At 35.7% G+C, this 23,365-nt stretch overlaps 1 protein-coding gene across 7 annotated transcripts in view; it reads right to left on the bottom strand.

The window, feature by feature from the left end:
• Positions 1–23,365, bottom strand: part of LOC115211745 (glycerophosphodiester phosphodiesterase domain-containing protein 5) — a 226,142-nt gene that overhangs the window by 26,575 nt on the left and 176,202 nt on the right. For 4 of the 7 annotated variants that reach the window (XM_036503222.1, XM_036503221.1, XM_036503223.1 and 1 more), the window contains exons 4-5: positions 4,798–4,894; positions 911–1,069 (exon numbers count right to left, since the gene is read on the bottom strand). In XM_036503222.1, coding sequence (XP_036359115.1) covers positions 911–1,069; positions 4,798–4,894 — 256 coding nt within the window. Of the gene's footprint in view, positions 1–910; positions 1,070–4,797; positions 4,895–13,601; positions 13,706–21,862; positions 22,244–23,365 lie in introns of those variants that run through there. The other 3 variants (XM_036503225.1, XM_036503228.1, XM_036503227.1) reach the window with 3 other exon arrangements.

The following is a 23,365-nucleotide window of genomic DNA, read 5'->3' on the forward strand; positions in this document are numbered from 1 at the left end:
GATTCAAGGAGACTATATTTCCATTGTTTTTTTTCACTTTGCTAATATTATCTATCAGCTGCAATTCCTGACAGAAGTATCACCTTTTTTGTGGAACATAGTGACAATAGGAGGAATGAAAATTTCAACTCAGAATGCACAAATCCAGAACAGATACTGCAAGGCATTTAGTTCAATACTCTAACACTAAAGCTAATCAATCACTCAAAAGGATGAAGGGTAAAGTTGACTTCACTGGGATTTGAATTGGAACATATACCATGAGGCATTCTATCTAACACTAAAACAATTTTGCCAATTTGCTGCCTGTACAAATAGAAGTATGACTTCTACTGTTGGGTTTTGAGCTCTATGTACTTTAACATCATCCAGTTTGCTTCCAGTATAATGGTTAAACTGCTACAATACTGAGTAGTATAACTAGTTATGATGTACAGAGCAAATGTAGGAGAAATTATCATAAACACAGACATATTATCCTTTTTCAATTACTAATTCCACCCATTAGACTGTAGCCATACTAGGCCACCACCTTAAAGTATTTTAGTCAACCACAGTATGTTCTTTATTTTTTTTTTTTACGCCTGATACTCATTCTATCAGTGTTTTTTGCCAAACTGCTAAGTTACAGAAATAAACACATAAATACACTGGTTGTCAAGTGGTAGTGCGGGACAAACACAGACATACACATGCATGCACACACAATGGGTTTCTTACAGGTTCCATCTACTAAATCCACTCACAAGGCTTTGGTCAACCCAAGGTTATATGTATGTAATTCTGAAAGAGACTGATAGTAGTCATAAGAAAATAACATTGCTCAATATTTATTTATAACATATTTTCTAATCATTGACAAAAGAAATGTAATTTGGAGAAAAATGTTTAAAATATGAAAGAGACTTACTAGAAGTGATAGTCTCAGCACTACCCACTCATATGTCCAGAGAATATCCAAGGCAATTGTAAAGCCAATGCAATTCAGAAGAGTGAAGATTATCACTGCTACATGGAATGGATGTATATTTAATTGATGTCTCACATAAATGTTATATATTGATAGACCCTGTTAATAACATGAAATGGATGGAAGCATTGAAATAATTGTAAGTTAAAGCATGAGGTAATAATGGATTAAGGGAAAATTATAATCATAAAGTTTATAAAATGGAGATATTAAAAAAAATGTATTTGCGTATAATTCCAAATGACAACTTAGTGAGATCTGTTTGGTATGAGGGTCCTTAATTTGCTGCCACACAGTGTAACTGAACCAGAACCATATAGTTAGGAAGTAAACTTCTTAACTACACAGACATGTCCATACACACACACACACACACACACACAAACTGATACACATGCCCTGGTGTGAAATTGTGAAGATTGGCTGATAACTGATAAGGGATGACGGTGTCCATATTTTTTTGTGTTTTTTCCTATTTTCCATGGGTTCTTTTGTTTCTTTCCATGTAACTTCTTTCTCTCTCTCTCTCAATATACAGACACACACAATATGCACACAAACACACACCTATATATATATATATATTATATATATATATATATATATATATATATACACACACACACACATATACACACATGCACAAACATTATACACACACACACACCAATATTACAAGCACTTTAGAATTCAGTGTGAACTAGGAAAAACTGACGCATCATGACATTTCTTCTCATACATAGACTTTACTGTTAAATATTTTAGATGATGTCAATATCAATGCAGATCTTGCTGTTGACATACAGTGAATGAATATTTTGTTATAAATGTTTCCTTTATCTCCAATTATATATATATATATATATATATATATATATATATATATATATATATATATATATATGTATACACACTCATATATACATGTATATACACACACATATATATACCTATACAAACACGCACACACACACACATATATATTTGTATATCTGTTACAAACCAATGAAGGAACCTTTACATGGTACACAACTTGCTAGAAGTAGTATAGCCATCAGATGTCACTTAGCAAAAAAATACGTATGTGGTTGTGTCCTACCAATGGACCTCTTTGTCACTGCTGTGTCAAATTTTGGCTTAAAATATCTAACCTCAAAATAAATGTTATAAATACCATTTTTATACTCTACAACTGTCTTAATCATCATTACAGACAAATAAGTAATAATGTTAAGAAGCAATTAAAGAGAGTATTATCTTTTCTCCTTGTTTAATATTTCAAAATACTACAGTAGGATCATGATTTTATATTCCCCCTAGAATAATGAGGTGGTATTGCAAGTGAAAGGTATAAAACATGATCAACCAGCTTACTGTTTCATCAATATTTCATTTGTTTAAAAATATCAATGTATTTTATATTATTGTGAGGTGATAGGCACTTCTAACCAAACCAGTTCTTCTGGATGAATTGAAATTGTATATTGTATATTATATATATACTGTCTTTATAATAACATCACGTTTTATGGGAAAGATAACATCCTTCTGACAGTTTGAAGCAGCAACTGGTTATATAGTCTATATCTTGCTACTATGCGATGTTGGAACAATAAATAATACATATCTATTTGAAAGCATTGTTTACAGAGGCAAGTTTTGTCACATTCTGCTGTCATAACATACAAAGACAGCAATACATTTACTTCATATTAGCTTCTAGGATGAAAATAATGTTGCTGAAAATTATGAGAACTTCAACTCGTAACAAAGATAATTTAATAATCTTCAAGACCTAACTTTAGGTAAAGATACTGAATGAAAAATGCTGTGACCAGAAACCACTGTATAAATGAATTTCTATCTTGACCTGACCTTAGACTTGACTGTATATTGAGATCATAAAAAGTCATAGCATTACAATAAACAATGCTCTATCTTTCTTCCTTCTTCATGATATTAAAACACATTTGGAAGAAGGTTGTGAACAAGATTCATAAAAATAAAACACTTCGCTGCACTGAGACTAGAAATAATACCATCTCTAGTGATAAAACATTTTCATTTTGTTTTGCATTTTCAATTAGTTTGAAGAATAAAATTTGCACACGTGTGCATCTTTTCCATGCTTGTATTGGCTGCATAGAAAAAAAAAAATATATATATATATATATATAATATATATCATCATCATCATTTAACGTTCATTTTCCATGTTGGCATGGGTTGGACAGTTTGACAGGAGCTGGCCAGCTGAAGAGCTGCACAAGGCTCCATGGCTATTTTGTCAAGGTTTCTACAGCTAGATGTCCTTCCTAGTGCCAATTACTTTACAGAGTGTACTGGGTGCTTTTATGCAGCTCCAGTACAGGTGCATTTATCTAGCACCAGTACAGGTGTTTTTTTTACATGGGACCATGAGCCTACATGATCAGAAACATACAGATACAGAGAGATGCAGAGGACATACCTGTATGCAAGGACAACCACAATTTTGTTTAGCTTGATATGTCTTCTCAAGCACAGCAAACCTCCAGGAGTCACAGTCCCCTGTCATCTCAGAGACTCCTATGCTTATATTGAATAGTGAGAATGAGTGCTCAACCATGCGTTGGTGGATGATTTTTTTTCATTTGTGAGTTAACAAGGATACCAATTGTTTCATGTGAAGAGATCCTCACAATTATTCAAAATGGAGATAAGTACCTACCAAAAAAAGTGTGTGTGTGTGTATAATCATCATCATCATCACTTAACGTCTGTTATCCATGATGGCATGGGTTGAATGGTTGGCATGCTGGAAGGCTGTACCAAACTCCAGTCTGATTTGGCATGGTTTTCTACAACTTTTATGTGCCACCAGCACGGGTGTCATTTGCATGACTGTAGTCTATAAACAATCATTAACAATGTGCTGCATTGATGGCAGAGAGACTTAACTCTGAAATGCCCACTTCACTTAAATGCAAGTAGAAACTACTAAGTACTAATTCTATACTGAGGTTGACTGTATCAGTTCTATGACTTCTCCTCTGGTACTTAGAGAAGTGAAATAGCAGTGTGTACAAGACATGAGCTATGAGTGGGTTGAGTCTTTTTCAAGTGGTTTTGCAGTGTTTCAGAGTAGAATGTTTTATTGTACATCCGAGCGTGGCCGTCTGCCAGCCTCGTCTGGCACCTGTGTCGGTGGCACATAAAATCGCCCACTACACTCTCGGAGTGGTTGGTGTTAGGAAGGGCATCCAGCTGTAGAAACACTGCCAGATCTGACTGGCCTGGTGCAGCCTTCGGGCTTGCCAGACCCCAGTTGAACCGTCCAACCCATGCTAGCATGGAAAGCGGACGTTAAATGATGATGATGATGATGATGATTATCAAAGTTCATTTAGATGTTGGGAATAGATACCAAATTATCTAGAAATGTTACTTATCCAGGAGAGAAGATTTCTCTATTTTCTATTTAATATCATAAAGCTGGCAATATGCATCAGCCCTTTAGTGTTCATTATGGTTGAAGATGTATTTACATTTTCATATTTGGTCTGGTAAGTAGACGTTTACATTGTAAACTTCATTGCTCAAATTGTTACATTACAACCCTTTCTCATCAATTGACCATACATCTACAGCAAGGAGTCATTACAGTTCATTATAATGCAGTATACAAACTAAAACTAAAAAGTTAAACACAAACTGAAGGAAACATACATAGATATATCATGAGTAGAAATGTTCTATTATGAACTCTAAATCCAATAGCTAAGTTATATTTTTCTTCTATTATTTCTGTGAACTGGGAAAATAATGTAAAATTGAAAGCAACTTACCACTAAAATTGCAAAATACCCAAACACAACCCCTGTTATGGACAGCATTATTGTATACCATGGTAAATATTTCAGTTTCAATTTTACTGTAAAATACCTGGAAAAGCAATAAATGAAAACTCATTAAATCATCATTATCATCATCATTTAACGTCCATGTTCCATGCTAGCATGGGTAGGACTAGAAATGAAAATCATTTTGTGGTTTGTTTTGTGTGGGCTTTTGTTTGTGTTTTTAATTGTTGAGTGTGGTGGAAAGGGCAGTGTCCCTGGCCTTCACAGGTCCTTCTATTATAAATCAGTGGTTCTCAAGTGGGGTCCACATGACCCATTGGGGTCTACATAAGATTTTGTTGCTAAAATTATGTGCAATAAATTGATTATACTTCTACAATAAACAAAATATTTCAACAATTTTTTAATATAATTCTTAATATTATTTAATTATAAAAATGCAATAAGATTTTTTAAAACTTCAAATGGTTATGAGGGTCCATCAAAATAAAATAGGAATGAAAAAGGTCCATAGGTAAAAAATGCTTGAGAACCACTGTTCTATAGCAATGAAACTAAAACCATTAATGTTTGCATTGAAACAAATCCAGAGAGCCAATGTGTATTTGGATGGATCAGACCGAATTTGTTGAGGCAGAATTTTCTACAAACAGACGCCTTTTCTATGGCCAGCTCTCACCTGTTTCTAGGCTAGGTAATATTTCCTATGGTCAGATATGTTATTCCAAAGAAGACTGGAAATGAACAGTATTGCATGACGATGATGTTTGACAAAGGTACACACACACACACACACCACACACACACACACACACACACATGGAGGATGTCTTTCAGTTTCTGTCAGCCAAATCCACTCACAAGATTTTGATTGGCTCAGAGCTATAGACACTTGCCCAAGGTGCAGACAGTGGGACTGAACTCAAGACACATGGTTGGAAAGCAAGCTTCTTAACCACACAGCCATGTTTGCACCTATTATAAATATTTTCTGGGTAGTAAAGTTATATTTTGGAATATTTCAACCTAATTTACATTTCCTTAAACAATTCCAGATGTGAAAGGTTCCTTTGAGAATATAACTCAGAAAATATACAAATATGATTTTATTCTGTTGATCTGTACTTCAAATTGTTGTCTTTTGTAATCTAGTGGTAGTTGGTTAAAACAGGATGAAGTCTCATAAAATGCACTGCTACTGAGAACAATAATCTCATTTATGAACCACCCCACTCTACACCCAACCTTCAACCCTACCTGATCTTTACAGATGTTGCCTAACTCCCTTTCCCTTTTCTATTCCCCCATCTCTTGCTCCACTCCTACACTCCTACAAACCACCCATCCACACTCATATTTCTTTGGTCCCCAGTCCTACTCACTTAGTACCTTTGTGCCTTGAGGAGCCACCAGAACATCTCATCACCACTATTTATTTTTTAGCAGCTTGTATTGATAGTTTTCACCCTTTTTTCTCAATATAAATAACTATATAGTTCCTCCAAAGCAAGAAACTGCTTTGTGCACTCTCTCATACTTTAAACCATTATCTCCTAGTATAAAACCAATCTCCCACCCCTCAGGGTTTATAGTCTTTCAAGCAGCATGGTGATCCTAATAAAGCTGGTGACTTGTAAAAAGCATCCAGTACATGCTGTAAAGTGGTTGGTTTTAGGAAGGGCATCCAGCCATAAAAACCAAGCTAAGCAGACACTGGAGCTCGTCAGATTTTGACAAACTGCCCAGGAACATGGAGATTAAATGATGATGATGATGATAGCATCAGTAGATACAGAGAAAGAAAAAAAGAAAATTTAGAAAAATGATGATGAGCCCTAACAATGGCATAATGCTGAGAATTCTGCAAAGATTATTATACTTCACTTGGGATAAAAGTGAAATATGGACAAAATTAAATCCTGAAGGGTATTTAAGGTAGTGCTTCATCATCATAATATTGTTAACAATAGTGGTTATGTTGATACTTATCTTTTGTTGTTCTCATACAGGATTCTTTAACTTAGCAGTATGTTTGTTTAACATACAGAAAAAAACTAAAATTTGACCTCAAATGTATTCAGACTAAGTGATCTAAGGATTATCGCTATTTTCTCTAGTATTTCAGTTATTGTTCCTTAATCTTTTGTGTTCTACCTTATATAAATGGGTTACCCCTAAAGTCCATCACTCAGTTGTTGCTCACATTTATTGTGTATATGCAAATCAGATATGCAACTTACACTCAGAAATTTACGCACCATAGCTGATGGCAGAAAAGAAGCAAAGGCATATTAGATGCACCACATTTTCAACAGCAAATACTAAGGAAAATATTTTTAGTACATTAAAGCTTTTGGGAGACCCAACATTATCATGTAATGCCTTACTTTTCCATCTGTTATGCAGCTCTGAGATTCCATTTGATTTGGTTTGTGCTTTTGTTTGTTTTGTTGTCACAATAGTTTCTTCTGTTCCATCAAGTTGTGTTTCAGTCTCAGTGATTTTTTAAATATATTTCTTTGCACCTTCTGATATTGGGTGTAGATTCTTAGAACTTTCATACTTGTAGACAAGTTTAAGCACCCAGTCATCGGTGTTCTTTAGATGGGCATCTACTCCTATAATTACTGACTTAAGAGACTGTTGCAGCTGCATCAGACCACATCCTCCATCCTGCTGTGGGATGACTACTACTACTACTACTACTACTATTACTACTACTACTACTACTACTACTACTACTACTGTTACTGCTACAGCTGCTACTACTACTACTACTTCGCTAGTGCATGTTAATTTAGTTAGAAGTTATTTTATCTTGAGGTTTAGTAACAAGTCTCCTCAAATCTTGAGAATCTTCCTTAGAATTATTGCAGAAGATAGGATGGTACGTTTCTGCAGGTCAACAATGTGAGTTTTAATATCATCATCATCATCATCATCATCACCACCACTGCCGTCACCGCTGCTGCCACCACCATCATCACCATCGTCCACAGCCAGCAGACTAAAGTGACACTTATTTACTGGTGATGCTTCAAGAACCCTGCAAAGATTCTTGCAGTTCCAAGCAATGCTGATTTATGTAGGTGTTCTGCCTTCACACTTGCACCAGTCTTTTTCAGGTATAATCCCACGTCATGGTACTACGTACAAGTGGCTTCTGCTGTTGCCCCGGGCTAACCAATGTCTTGAGAGTGGATTTGGCAGATGGAAACTGAAAAAAGTCCATCATATATATATTCTTTTATTTGTTTCAATCATTTGGCTGTGGCCATGCTGGAACACTACTTTTTACTGGACAAATTTGTTAGCCTAGTACTTATTCTATCATTCATTTTTGCCAAACTGCTAAGTTACAGGGATGTAAACACACCAATATCGGTTGTCAAGAGATAGTAGGGAGACAAACACAGATGCACAAACACACACACACACACACACACACACACACACACACACACACATAGTTTTATATATATACAACAGGCGTCTTTCAGTTTCTGTCTACCAAATCCACTCACAAGGCTTTGGTTGGCCTGAGGCTATAGTACAAATGTGACAAGGCTAGCCCCTGGAAATACAGGTACTAATCATTTTTGCCAGCTGAATGGACCGGAGTAATGTGAAATATAATGTCTTGCTCAAAGAAACAATGTGCTGCTAGGAATCAAACTTGTGACCCTACAATCGCGAGCTGAATTCCCTAACCACTAGGCCATGCACGATATATATATATATATATATATACATATCATCATCATCATCATCACATATATATATATATATATATATATAAATATATATATATATATATATATATATATATATGTATATATGTATATATATATATACGTATATATAAATATATAAATATATATATATATATACTGGTGTCACATAAATGTACCCATAAAAACTCTCAGAGTGGTTGGCATTAGGAAGGGCATCCAACCATAGAAAACCATGGCAAATCAGACTAGATTCTGGTGCAGCATTCCAGCGTGCAAGCCCAGTCAAATAGTCCAACCCATGCCAGCATGGGCAATGGACATTAAATGATGATGATGGCCCAGTGGTTAAGGTGTTGCACTCATGAGCGAAAGATCCATGGGTGTGATTGCAAAACAGGGAAGTGCATTATGTTTTTCAGCAAAACACTTCATCTCACATTGCTCTGCAATTTCTTTGATACATATGCACAGCACACTATGCACCTGTACAGGTAATGTCAGTTTGATGGAGGAAGTGAGCTAATTTATAACAACAAACTTTTGATCACTATAAACAAATTATCTGTGCAGGTTATTCAGCAAGGAACTGCAGAACTGCCTTCCTGAATCTGAGAGACAAACAGTGTTTGTGCATGTGTGTGTGTGTGCGCACGCATGCGTATGTGCATGTGTCTGTCTATCTGTCTCCTTGTCTTGACATTGCAAGATAGTTAAAGACAAGCAGAGTCCTTCGTTTCTAGTCTTCCATGAAAACAAGTTCAGGCATGGGGAAATATCTTGCTTGGGAACAGGAAAGGGTTGAGTGACAGAAGGGTATCTGGCCATAGAAAATCTACCTCAACAAATTACATCTGACCTACACGAGCACAAACTAGACATTAAATCAATGATGATAACAATGAAGATGAATCATCTGCATGCAGCATTTCCTGATAGATACAAAATAAATTGACCTTCAAGGCCATCAGAGAGGTAAATGACTGGTTTGGCTTTACAAATGTAAATGGCTGAAGAGAATCCATAATTAACAGATTAAAAGATTTTGATTAAATATTTAATAATTTGAGTTGCTAAACAAAAAAGTTTAATAAATTTGTAAGTATGGTACCAAGTATGTGTTGTACTGTAATGATGATACAGGTATAATCAAATGTACCTTCAAACTAATTCCCTACAATTAAATTTTTCTTGGAGTTGAATCAAACAGCATTAAAAACGTATAATTTAGAGAGAAATTAGTCTAATATTTATTTTTGTGATAACTGTGAAGTTACAGAGAGGGCATTCTTTCTATAACAAAAATAAAATAATAGAAATAACTATCAGAAATAAATAGTGACAATTCAACATTAGTTTTTATATCAAATATGCATATTTTGATGGTTTTAGACACAGATTAGTGAAATAATTATATCTTTACAGTTATATCTATCTTTGAACATTACTCTTCTTAAACCCAAGCTCCATTAAACAAATCTTAATCCTATAATATCATAGCTTTCTTAGACAATCTGCAAGCATCAACCACTAACTAAAGATATTTTAGCTCAGTTTTCACCTCCTATTCTTATTACACCATTGTATTTATTACTTGAGATTTTCCTTAAAATTTGCTCATTCAAAGTTATTGTCTAGGTGCTGGTGTAGCTGTGTGGTAAGAAATTTGCTTCCCAACCACATGGCTCCAGGTTCATTCCCACTGAGTAGCACTTTGGGCAAGTGTCTTCTACTATAGCCCTAAGCCAACCGAAGCCTTGTGAGTGGATTTGGAAGATGGAAACTGAAAAAATCCCTTCATATACATGTGCATATATGTTTGTCCCACCACAGACAAAAGAGAGTAGGAAAATATGTACCAGAGAACCATGTAAAAAGCACTCCTGTCAGCACCATGTAAAAAGCACCTATTCAGCAGCATGTACAAGTTGACTTTGGCAGTATTTGAACTCAGAATGTAAAAAAAACACAGAAAATGTCACCAAGCATCTTGTCTGGTGCAGTAACTATTCTGCCCGCTTGCTACTCTATTACATAACATAATGATGAAGATAATTTCTGGTTTTTCAGAATTACTACCAGCTCACAAAAGAAATTTGAAAATAACCTCAATATATATGAACATTCTTTGTGGCTGTCTTTTAATACATTCTCATCTTTCAGAGCAGCAAATGTCAGAATTATACTTTAATCAGTCTTTAATCACGTATGGGAAGCACTCTGTCGGTTACGACGATGAGGGTTCCGGTTGATCCGAATCAACGGAACAGCCTGCTCGTGAAATTAACGTGTAAGTGGCTGAGCACTCCACAGACACGTGTACCCTTAACGTAGTTCTCGGGGATATTCAGCGTGACACAGAGAGTGATAAGGCCGGCCCTTTGAAATACAGGTACAACAGAAACAGGAAGTAAGAGTGAGAGAAAGTTGTGGTGAAAGAGTACAGCAGGGATCACCACCATCCCCTGCCGGAGCCTCGTGGAGCTTTAGGTGTTTTCGCTCAATAAACACTCACAACGCCCGGTCTGGGAATCGAAACCACGATCCTATGACCGCGAGTCCGCTGCCCTAACCACTGGGCCATTGCGCATCCGTCTTAATCACGTATATACACTGTTAGAAGGTATGAAGCTGAGGAATTGTCTGAGATAAAATCTCTTAACAGGCTTGTTACATTAAAATCACAATTTATATAGGAATGAGATGAATATCATCACTGCAGTAACTCACCAGAACTACAAACACATTTCATCGTTGTTGAGCTTTGTCAATGCTAGGTACCTGTTTAATTAGACACGCATACACACATGCATATAGGGGCAGGTGTGGTTGTGTGGTAAGAAGCTTGCTTCCTGCGCATGTGTTGGTCAGTGTTTTCTTTGCACTGCTAGGAGTCATGTCACTGTACACCAGCGTTATGAATTATTGAACAAGTGAAGCACAACTACCAGGTAAGACATTTGTTTTTTGGGGGTGATTTAGTGAGAGTTTGTTGCTCGTGTTCTTTTTATTTTGTCGAACAAGAAATCTCCACTGAGTTCCTGGCAAATTGTCTACCTGTAGTTGTGATTAGAAGTCTCACTTAGCAGTGAGAAGTGTGTTTTGGGAGCATATCCCTCCTCCTATAATTGTGCTTATTTTTTACCAATTTTTGGTGGAATTGTTGTGTGACTGTTTTGTACCCTGGGTTACCAAGAGGATTACCAAGTTAGCCAGGAGTACCAGGACAGCCAGAAAAATAGTTTGCTGTGTTTTTGAACTGTTTCTTGTCTTCTTCCTTCCTTCCTGCATTTTTGTTTCTTTTTGACTCTGTGAACTTTTGTTTTTTGTGAACTTTTTTCCAAAAAAAACATAGCAAAAAAGACAAACAACACTGTGTTGGAGTGGGGGATTGTCCCACCCAAGCAGTGGATGAAAGACTTTGAAGAGAGGAAGGTGGTGTTAAGGACTTACTTAAAGTTGCTCGACACCATCACCCTCTTCCAAAAGACTCAAATTGAAAAAGAGTTGGCAGAGTATTTGCCAACTATTAAATTCATCTCCAGCGGGGTAAAATATGCAACAGTGTGATTGCTAAATTTGACACCCCTGAGGAGGCTCGCAAATTTGCAAGTCATCCCTTAGAGGGCAAAGAGATTTTGGTTCTTCCCATGTACTGTGGGAAGGAGTTGACAAGAGCTTGGGTCTGCAGGTTGCCACCTCGGATAGAACTCGAGTGGATAGAAGACAATATCCACCAGGGTAAAGGTGGCAGCGGATCCAAGCTGCTTAATGCTAAAATTTTGCCAGCGGCTTATTGGGTTGGGTCAAAAGCTATTTTGACCCTGTGGACCCAATCAGCCAAAAATCTGGTTTTTCCAGATTTTTTGAAAATGGCCGGTTGCAGATATCCAGTGATACTTGAGGTACACTCTCCCAAGTGTCACCTGTGCCTGGAACCAGGCCACATTAAAAAGAACTGTTCTCAGCACCATAGTAGGGTCCCGGAACAGTTGGTTGGAGAGAAATTGACCCCTCCCCATTCGGAGGGAGAGATGGAGACGGTCAAGGAGGTGGAAACCTCCTCAAAAAAGGGCCATAAAAGGAACAAGGTGGGTAACAATGGTTGCCCCCTGAAGGATCCGAAGGTTATGGGAGGGAAGGAAACCTTCTGGACAAAATGGAAGAACTCCACCCTCCCGTAGCTTAAGGAAAAAAAAAAGAAAAAGAAAAACAGGACATTGGTGCCGGTTAGTAACACACTGCTGGCATGTCCTGAAACCCCATCAGTGGGAATTGTGCCACTGACGGAAGAAACTGTGGCCCCTTCCTATGCAAGGGGCGAGGAATTTATAATCCTCCTTCACAAGGGAGGGGCTTAGGAGAACTTCGTAAACAAGTTAACAAAAAAAAGGCCGGAGGGAAGGGGTTTTATCTTGTACTGAAGACCCTGATTTGCCTCTGCAGGTGGCTGCAGAGGTCATAGGGGAAACCAACTTGTGCAGGGTAATGAATTCCTTCCCCGAGGATATATTTAAATTCACGCTAAAGTGGCCTGACTCGGCACCTTCCAGGTGCTTCAATGAGGCAGTGTGTTTAGTCAGGCATGGAAGTAAGAAGCTTTAACGCTTTGAGTTGTAAAAAAAGGTAAGAGGCTTAGTGCCTCATTTTTGTAAGGACTTGGAGTCCATTTGTGAAAAATGTAAGAGGCTTAGTGTCCCAATGAACTATAGTAAGAGGTTTATAACCTCAATTGGTTTTATAAAAGAGAAAAAAAAGAACAATGTTCTCGAGAAGCATCGATTGGCAGGCATCGCCTGCCTCTCTCATCAATATCATTATTATTTTGCTCATCGTTCACTTCATTTGTATTGTTGTCCAGCCCACACTTGCTTCTATCTATGTAATGTCTTTATGGCAAATTTGATGAAATAAAGAAGCTTGCTTCCCAACCATATGGTTCTAGGTTCAGTCCTACTGCATGGCATCTTGAGTAAGTGTCTCCTGGGGCAGAAACTGAAAGAAGCCTGTCACACACACACTTCCGCTAATATAATTGGAAACAAATTTGTTACTCACCAATTAAAATCATTTGAATCATTCTCAACCACAAGCCAGAAGTACAAGAAGAAAGTCATATAGATAAAAGTAATCAGGAGAATTACTAGTATGATTAAGTCTTTCTGCAACAAAGACAAAATAGTAACATTGTGATTAGTACTTAAATGAATGGTAACAGCACAAAATTGGAAGCTGACTGAAAGTTTACTCTTTACAATAAAACAATTACAGAATCAATATTAAATTAATTATATTAAAATATTTTAAAAATTATAGGCAGGAACCAATAACATGCATGGGATAACTTTCAGATATAATTCTTCTAAACAACAACAACAAATGTAAATCATTTCAGAAGGAAAGAAAATTGATTTTATTATATTGATTTATAACAGGCACATGGCCACACATTTTGGAGGGAGGAACAGACCATCATTTCAACCCCAGTGGTTGTAAGGAAATTGTTTTATCAAATCCTGAATGATGAAAGACATATTTACTCTCAGTGAGATTTAGGCTCAAAATGTAAAGAAGCATAACTATGTTACTTACCTGTGTGCAAATTGCACCCCTAATTTAGTGTTAAACCTTGGTACAAAGGTTGCATAGAGTATTAGTTTTAGCTTTGCCCCACGAATAAGTAGGACCCCAGTTTTTCTAGTATAAAATAGTGCAAATTATATATGGGTAAATACAATAATTACTACATGGCATTTTACCCAGTATTCTATTGATTTTTATAATATATTCATTACTAACATTGACAGGAAGCCTCATATTTTGGAGGAAAGGTTATCATCACTTAAATCAACTGCAGTACTTATCTGCTAGTCTATTTTATAAAACCTGAAAGAAAGACAAAGTTAGCCTCAGTAAAATTTGAGCACCGGATGTAGAGAGATACAACTAAATATCACACACACATATTATATATACTTTTATATATGTATATATTTCTAAATATATCTCTGACTTTCTGTGCAAAACAAATTTGTATAGCAACATGAGTAATAAAAATTATAATCCATTTTAATATCTATTCTCCTCAATTTACATAAATATGAATGAATTTGTTGAACTGTGTTTAATAAGTTAAATCATATACTTAATATAAACATATATATATAGTCATCAAAGGATACATAAGTCAGAAAAAAACAAGTATATCTTAATAGAGTTAGTATATTAATATATACAGTATTATAGATTCATTTTCATACCAGCTCTTCCGATGAGCACTGTCTGAGGCTAACATCTTTCAATAATATTGTATAGTATAGATATGAATATATACTGTTATATTTGGGGATGATCCTTTTGCTGATAAACATACATGCTATTTATTTGATCTTTACTGTAGCTTTGCTATTATTATTATCATTATTAGTTTATTTGTCAGAGTTCTTTCATCACACTTACAGTAACTTCTTCAATGACTATCTGTTCTTCATGTCTCTTCTTCTCTCTGGTCTTGTCCCGTTTATCCCATTTTATCTTTTGTTATATGTATCCTTATTTGCACAAATGTTTGCATCTGCATCAGTGTGTGTGTGTAAGTATGTGTGTGTGTGTGTCTGTGTGCACACATCTATGTTTGCTGTGCAAATGTGTATCTTGTGTACATGTATACGGCTTTGAATATTACACTGTAACTGTGTCATTTTACTTCTTGTTCAGTCTTCAGTTGTTAGATTGCAGGGTATTGAAGCTCAATCTATTTTCTATTATGTGTGTAGCCTCTGTAATCTGCCTGAGTGTTGTGTCTGTTTGATGTGTCAATAAGATCCTAACATCTATGTTATCTATCAAGCCTCATGTTATAGTTTAGCATACTGGTATGGCACAGACAAGCTTTTCTCTCCTCCTTCAGTTCCTGTCAAGCTTGTATGAGTTTCAACACATGACTCTACATCAAGAATCTAGGATGTGCATGTGTGTGTCTCTATTTTTATTTTTTCCTTTTTCCAATCATTAGATTGGGGCCATGCTGGGGCACCACCTTGAAGAATTTTAATCGAATGTATTGACCCCAGTAATTATTACTTTTTTTGTGTGTGATATTTACTCTATCATTTTCTTTTACTAAACTGTTAAGTTACGAGGGATGTAAAACACATCAACACTGGTTGTCAAGCAGTGGTGGAGGATATACACAAACATGCACACACACACACGCACACACACACACGCACACACACACACACACGCACACACATGCACACACACACACACACACACAATACAACAAGCTTCTTTCAGTTTCCGCCTACCAAATCCATTATCCACTCACAAGGCTTTGATTGGCCCAAGGTTATAATAGAAGACACCTGCCCAATGGGCCACACGATGAGACCCAGAACCATGTGGTTGGGAAGCAAACCTCTTACCACACAGCTATACCGGCACCTATGTATGTATATGTGTGTGTGTGTGTGTGTGTGTGTGAATAGGAGGACAGTTTTTCTTTCAAATGTGATTATTTTTTTTTAAAGCAAAACTATCTTTATGTTTGTTTGTTAGTTTGTTTTAAGGGCTTTTCATGTTTCCTTCTTAGTTCTTTGTTTGGTTTGAAACAATATCCTTCCTAAATTCATTAGTCTGACATCTGAAGATTTAATCAATCTCATTTTCAGAATCTATTGGACATGTCTTACAGTAACAACTAGCTTGAATCAACAAGCAAATATGGGAAGTGTTTAAATGCAAGAAAGAGGACAGCGGTTTGGAAACCCACTCCCAGATATATTAGTCTCCACTTGCAGTCCACATGCCTTGTACTTTGAAATGGAAATATAACAGGTTACATATCAGATTCATTTGAAAGTGGAACATATTATTAATCCACGATAAATGGATAATAAGCAGGATTTGAGACATTAACCTTCTGGGTCAAAATTTTCACTGAAAGGAAAAGGATTAATTTTACTACTACTACTACTACTACTACTACTACCAGCACCAACACCAGCATCACCACCACCACCACTACTACTGCAACTGCTGCTGCTACTACTACTACTGATAATAATAATAATAATATAATAATAATAATAATAATAATGATAATAATAATCATCATCATCATCATCATTGTCGTTTAACATCTGTTTTCCATGCTAGCACAGGTTGGACAGTTCGACCGGGGTTTGAGAAGCCAGGAGGCTGCACCAGGCCCCAATCTGATCTGGCAGTGTTTCTACAGCTGGATGCCCTTTCTAACGCCAACCACTCCGTGAGTGTAGTGGGTGCTTTTTACATGCCACTGGTACAGGTTCCAGGGAAGGCTGGCAGCGGCAACAATCGGTTGGTGCTTTTTACATGCCACTGGAACAGAAGCCAATCAAGGCGGCGCTGGCATCGACCACATTCGGATGGTGCTTTTTTGGTGCTACTGGCACAGGTATCACAACTACAATTTCCATTTGATATTTATTTTGACGTTGATGTACTTGACTCAATAGGTCTCCTCAAGCACAGCAGGTCATGTGCCACCGGAACAGAAGCCAGTAAAGGCGGCGCTGGCATCGGCCACGTTTGGATGGTGCTTTTTATGTGCCGCCGGCACAGGTATCACAACTGCAATTTCTATTTGATATTTATTTTAATATTGATGTACTTGACTCAATAGGTCTCCTCAAGCACAGCAGGTCACCCTACGATCCAAGGTAAGCCTAGCAGGTCGTTCTGCAATCCAAGGTACTTTGGATGGGCTGGGGCTATGCGAAAATGGTGCAGGAAACAGCCATGAACTCACATTATTTGTCGGGCCTTTGTAGTCACAGCATATCTCCAGAGATCTCGGTCTTTCGTCATTGCCTCTGTGAAACCCAACGTTCGAAGGTCATGCTTGACCACCTCATCCCATGTCTTCCTGGATTTACCTCTCCTCCAGATACCTTCAACTGTTTGGGAGTGGCACTTCTTCACACATCTCTCCTCATCCATCCACAGTACATGACCATCCAACGCAAACGTCTCTCTTGCATGCCACATCTGATGCTTCTTATGTCCAGCATTTCTCTCAGGGCTGTCATCCCCAACTAGCTGTGCAACTCAACACCTTGTTAAATACTGACCAAGTAACTCCAGAGTGGTTGACATTGGGTAGGACAGTGCTGTGCTTGAAAAACATCAAAAGAGGCAATACGGTAGATAATTACAGGTCAATATCCTGTTTGCCACTTATGTGGTAATTATTGACTGGAGTACTCGCAGAGTCAATGTATGGACATCTGGAAAATGGAGTCCTGCCACATGAGCAGAGGAATAGAGAAGGATGAACTACAAATAAAGTGGCAAGATGTCTGTAATTCCAACACAAGGTCCAGTCCTTCTTGTAGTGTGGTGACTTATAAGCTTCAATGACCATAAGAGCTATTCCAGCAGTGTGCAGGCTCCTAGCAGGACCTTCCATGTTGGACAGGTCAAAGGACAGAGGCCAGACTAATGGACCACCTCTTCCCAGAAGTAAAAGTGAGTTTGCATAGGGCCAAAACCCTGATCTAGAAAAAAATAAAATTATAGAAGCACTGATGGCAATTCAAAATCAACAAAATCGGTGAGAGAAATTCCACCTCTACTTAGGGAAATATATGAGATAGAGCTATAAAAGCAGGGATCCAACTGGAGAGAAGTAGAAAAACAGCCCACAATTGAGAAAAGTCACAAATGGCCTATGTTTCATAGGGAGTGAAGGGCTTATGTAGCCATTAGGTCTGCCATTAAGTACAGATGGAAAAAAAGAATTTAGTTAAATAGAGAACTATACATAAAAGAATAAGAAAGGAATGAAAGAATAGAAAGAGGGGAATGTAGTAACTTATTTCAATGTAAGAGTGTGAAACAAAACAAAAATCAATTTTACTTGTAAGGAATGTGGAAAGAAAAACATGTAAAATTTCAAAAAGAAGTAAATGTTGTCAAGTAATATGAAGCTATAATACAAGTTTCATATATCGGATGAGAAAGGGAATTAACCATACACCTTTTGTGTGTGTGTGTGAGAGAGAGAGAGAGAGAGAGAGAGAGAGAATTAGAGAATAAGAAGAGGGTAAAAAAACTGCTACTGTTGAAGGAGGGTCAGCAATGACTATACCTTTACACAAACAGAATATTTAGGTAAAGGAAACAGCTAGGTAAGGCTATAATAGTGGAATGGGGAGGTAGTTGGTGTAAATTAACATCAAAATAATAAGGTAAGTTAGGCCTCGAAAAGAAACCATTTTACAGAATATACTGGGCATATTCTTTTCCATGGTAGCAATACTAGAGAAGAGTCATGCCCTTCACAAGTTTACGGGCCTTCACACAGAGTGTACTGATACACTTTTAATGACACCCGCTCTAAAGAGCTAGCCATGTCCCTGAAACAACTAAAGGGGCCTCACAACTCTACATCTCTGCTTCCTTGCAATCTCATTACAAAGTGAAGTTAGGGGCAAAAAAGACTGGGGCATGAATGAAAATAAAAAGTAGGATGTGTGACAGAGGTACTCAGTATTCAGGATCACCATCACCATCACCATCATCATCATCATCACCATCATCATTGTTTAATGTCCGAGCTCCATGCTGGCATGGGTTGGACAGTTTGACACGGAGCTGACTAGCAGGGGCTGTCTGGACTCCAACTCTCTGTTGTGGCTGGATGCCCTTCCTAATGCCAACCAGTTTACTGGGTACATTATACATGTCACTGTCTCAGGTGTGTTTACACAGTATGGTGCATTAAAGCAGCACTAGCACAGGTGCTTTTTAAGTGGCACCAGTACCTGAAAAGACAAGCCTATATGTGTGGAAGACAGCAATTTTACATGGCTTGACATGTCTTATCAAGTGTAAAAAATTTTAATGCTGAGTGATGTTCCAAAATACTCAAAGTTAATGTCAAATGAACAAATTGACCCATGAATAAGTCTGCAGTACATTTAACATGTTGAATATCATAATTATTTGAATGTAGCAGAACAATAGTCAGAAAATAAAGAACATTGTTAACCTTATTAACAATAAAATTCCTCAATGAATTAAAGAACAGTTACATTTCAATTTAGTAAATAATTACTACGGCAACATAATTTTTACTGTCTTACAACCATTATTTTACATCAGCATATGTGGCTTCTGCAAATTAATTTAATAAAATATGCAATCTTTGCAGCTGAACACTCTTTCTATAATCATCCATGAAACCATAAATCAGGAGTTGCACCTATTATTGGTTCAGTGGAGGAAATGCACAACTCAAAGGGCTAGTGGAAGTCTTGAGCTGACTATGTGGTCAGTAATACAAAACCTCAACTACAAAATGATTGTGCTTCTTAAAATTGATGAAGAAGAAGAAGAGAAGAAGAAGAAGAGAAGAAGAAGAAGAAGAGAAGAAGAAGAAGAAGAAGAAGAAGAAGGTGGTGGTGGTGTGGTGGTGGTGGTGGTGGTGGTGGTAGGAAAAATACCTTGGGAATCAGAATCCAAGTTCAAAATTTCCCCCAGGACACCTGATGAAGGCTGGAGAGTATATCAGGCAAAATGTGTTAACAACAAACAAGATAAGGACAAATTTCCATCAAATGTAACTAATATAAATAATGTACATAATTCCTCATCTCTCAAATTTAGAACTATATATATATACATGTATGTGTATATATATATATATATAATATATATATATATATATATATATATATATATATATATAACGAGAAGGTTTACGAAAATAAACAAAAGACGAAGGCAGGTTTATGAAAATAAACAAAAGATGAAGGCAGGTGGAGTACAAACAAACAATTGTATTAGTATGGCGCTCAGGAATAGAAATAAAACAAGTCTTTTATGTTTCGAGCCTACGCTCTTCGACAGAAAGATACACAGAAAAAGAATCAAGGAGAGAAAAAAAATGCGTGCAGGAGCTAACGATTCAACATTATATATATATATGTGTGTGTGTGTGTGTGTATATATGTGTGAGTGTATATATATATATATATATATATATATATATATATATATATATATATATATATATATATTTGTATATATATACAGCGATAGAAGACACCAATAAAAGACACCGATAGAATAAGTACTAGGCTTAAAAAGAATAAGTCCTGGGGTCAATTTCTTTAACTAAAACTGTTTAAGGTAGTGCTCCAGCATGGCCACAGTCAAATGATTTAAACACATAAAAGAAACACACACACACACACATACTCATTCACTCACACACAAACACATGTACTTGCCTGGTAAATAATTTGACCCGAGACCATGTGTTGATACTAAAACAATTATGACCTGAAAATGTATATTAACCATTACAGAATCATGTAAACACTGTTAACTTAAATATTTTTACTTGATATTGACAAATAATAAATGTTGAAGTGTAGTAAAGAGTTTTTAAATAACAAATATCTTTCTTCTATACTGTAATTGTTTTATATACATACATGTATGTGCGTGTGTGTATGTGTGCATGTGTATGTACAAATATGTATATATCTGTGCATATATATATATATACATATATATATATATATATATATATATATATATATATACACACATACATACCTGCATACATACATATATATACACACACATATATATATACATATATATATACATACATATATATATATATATTATATATATATATATAAAAATATATACATATATATATATATATATATATATATATATATATATATATATTATATATATATATATATATGTATATATCTTTCTATGTATATATAATATTAATGAGTATTAAAACAATGGCTGTTATGAATGCATGTTTTACAAATCATATTACATTGAAAAATTAGGATTTCAATAGAATTTTGATTATGCTTAAAACTTCACTCCATAATTTCTTTACCAAATAAAACTATTAAAAAAAATATGGTGTTTAAAACTAACTGTCTCCTAATTGAAATACTGAATAAAGATCTTATACAAAGTTCAAAAATTGTGTTACATAATGATAAAATAAGGACTAAAGTTTGAATGATGCTTATATTTATTAAAAAAAATATAGAATATGCAAGCCAAACATACCCCAACAAAAATAAAAGAAAATGAAAGTTACAACTGAACAAAAAGTAAAAGAAAAGCAATACAAAAATAGCAGAACAAAAAAGGGAGCTTCTAAAGAGATAAAAAAGAAAAACTGAAATATTACCAAAAAATAACATTCATAAGTAAGAAGGGAAAAATATGACATCTCAGTAAAGACAGAAGTTTACAAATATCCAAAATAGTCATTGGCATCTTACCGTCGTCAGATGATGATGCTTTGCCATGGAGGATGCTGGCAGAGGAGCTATCTTCACCTCTGCCAACACTTCTGATGGCTTCTCTTCTGCAGACATCATGAATTATTTTTTCGGCTGTTTATTAGAAGTAATTCAGACAGGACTAGTGTATTACACTTAACACTGAGAAAAACAAAGGAAAGAAAACCTTGTCGATTATTTTATCCAAAGACTGCTAGATGCAATGCTGTTAGATACACACATCAACTTCTCTCTGATATCATCCTCAGGCTGAATTGATACCGTCTTATAAAGACTGCTTTAAGATTAGGCTATTAAAAGAGAAAAGTGTTCACATGTACAGTTTCTCAAGTTAGCATCTGCTTCAAAAGAAGTAAACAGAAAGGCAACAAAAATATACAAACAATATCAAAGAAAAAAATTACACATCCAAAGACTTAGAAGAGATTTGTGAGAGGAGACTTTAACATATCAGGAAAACTGACAACCTCAACACCATAAAAGTCATGCCATTATATTAATGCGCAGATCACAACTAGGAAACTAGACTTTTGAAAGTTTATTTATATTTTAGGACTTAATTACAGGAAACTTGTGTCCCTTGTGTATACCATTATTCCTGTAATTACCCCTTCATTTAAAGGAACAATGGATGGATTACATTCTGTAGTAAACAAGTATATCAGCAAACACAAAAGCAAGAAGAGGAAGGAGAGTTAATCCTTATAACTATTTGTCAGAATTTTGAAGACTAGCTATAATAATTTACCAACTATTTCAGCTGTAGTTAACTGGCATCAATGTTAGGTGGCAGCACTGATAGATTAGCTTTATATTTTCATTTTAATAAGAGCTTTCAGAGTGAATTTAAGTATCTTTCAATATTCATCGATAATACATAGAATTATAATGATGATTTAAGTATAATTTGAAATTTTCTCCCTAATGAATAAGCATTAATGAACAGGAATTGGGAATAAAAGGAATGATAGGCTAATTCCCCTACAGACACATAGTGTTCACCAAACAATAATAATGATTATTACTATGATAAAAAACATTAGCACCCTACTAAGATTTCGATAATTTTCCAGTTTGTAAGATATATATTAGACTGTTCCACCGATGGGTTTAAAGTATATTTCTATCACATATTCACATACTATGAATTAAAAATAATTACACTAAAAGTATAGAGATTTTTATAATTCCAACAAGAAAAATATCAAAACCAAGTTGAACTAAATACTCTGAAAAATATGGCAAAGTTTAAAATTATTTATATATGGTACAATACGGAATCCAGGGAAATTGGTATTTGTCTGCATAGGTAAAGATTAATTCCTAGATTTCATAGAAGAGTTCAAGGAGTAGATTTTCTGTGAGGAGTAAAAGAGTTTAAGTTCAAACACTTGCCCTTCTTTCTACAGAGGAATTATATAAAAGTGTAATCGCTTTGGTCACAAAATTGCAAATGTAAAATGGAATAAAATGATAGTATGG

Source organism: Octopus sinensis, linkage group LG5, assembly GCF_006345805.1.
Source record: "Octopus sinensis linkage group LG5, ASM634580v1, whole genome shotgun sequence".
NCBI lineage: Eukaryota > Metazoa > Mollusca > Cephalopoda > Octopoda > Octopodidae > Octopus > Octopus sinensis.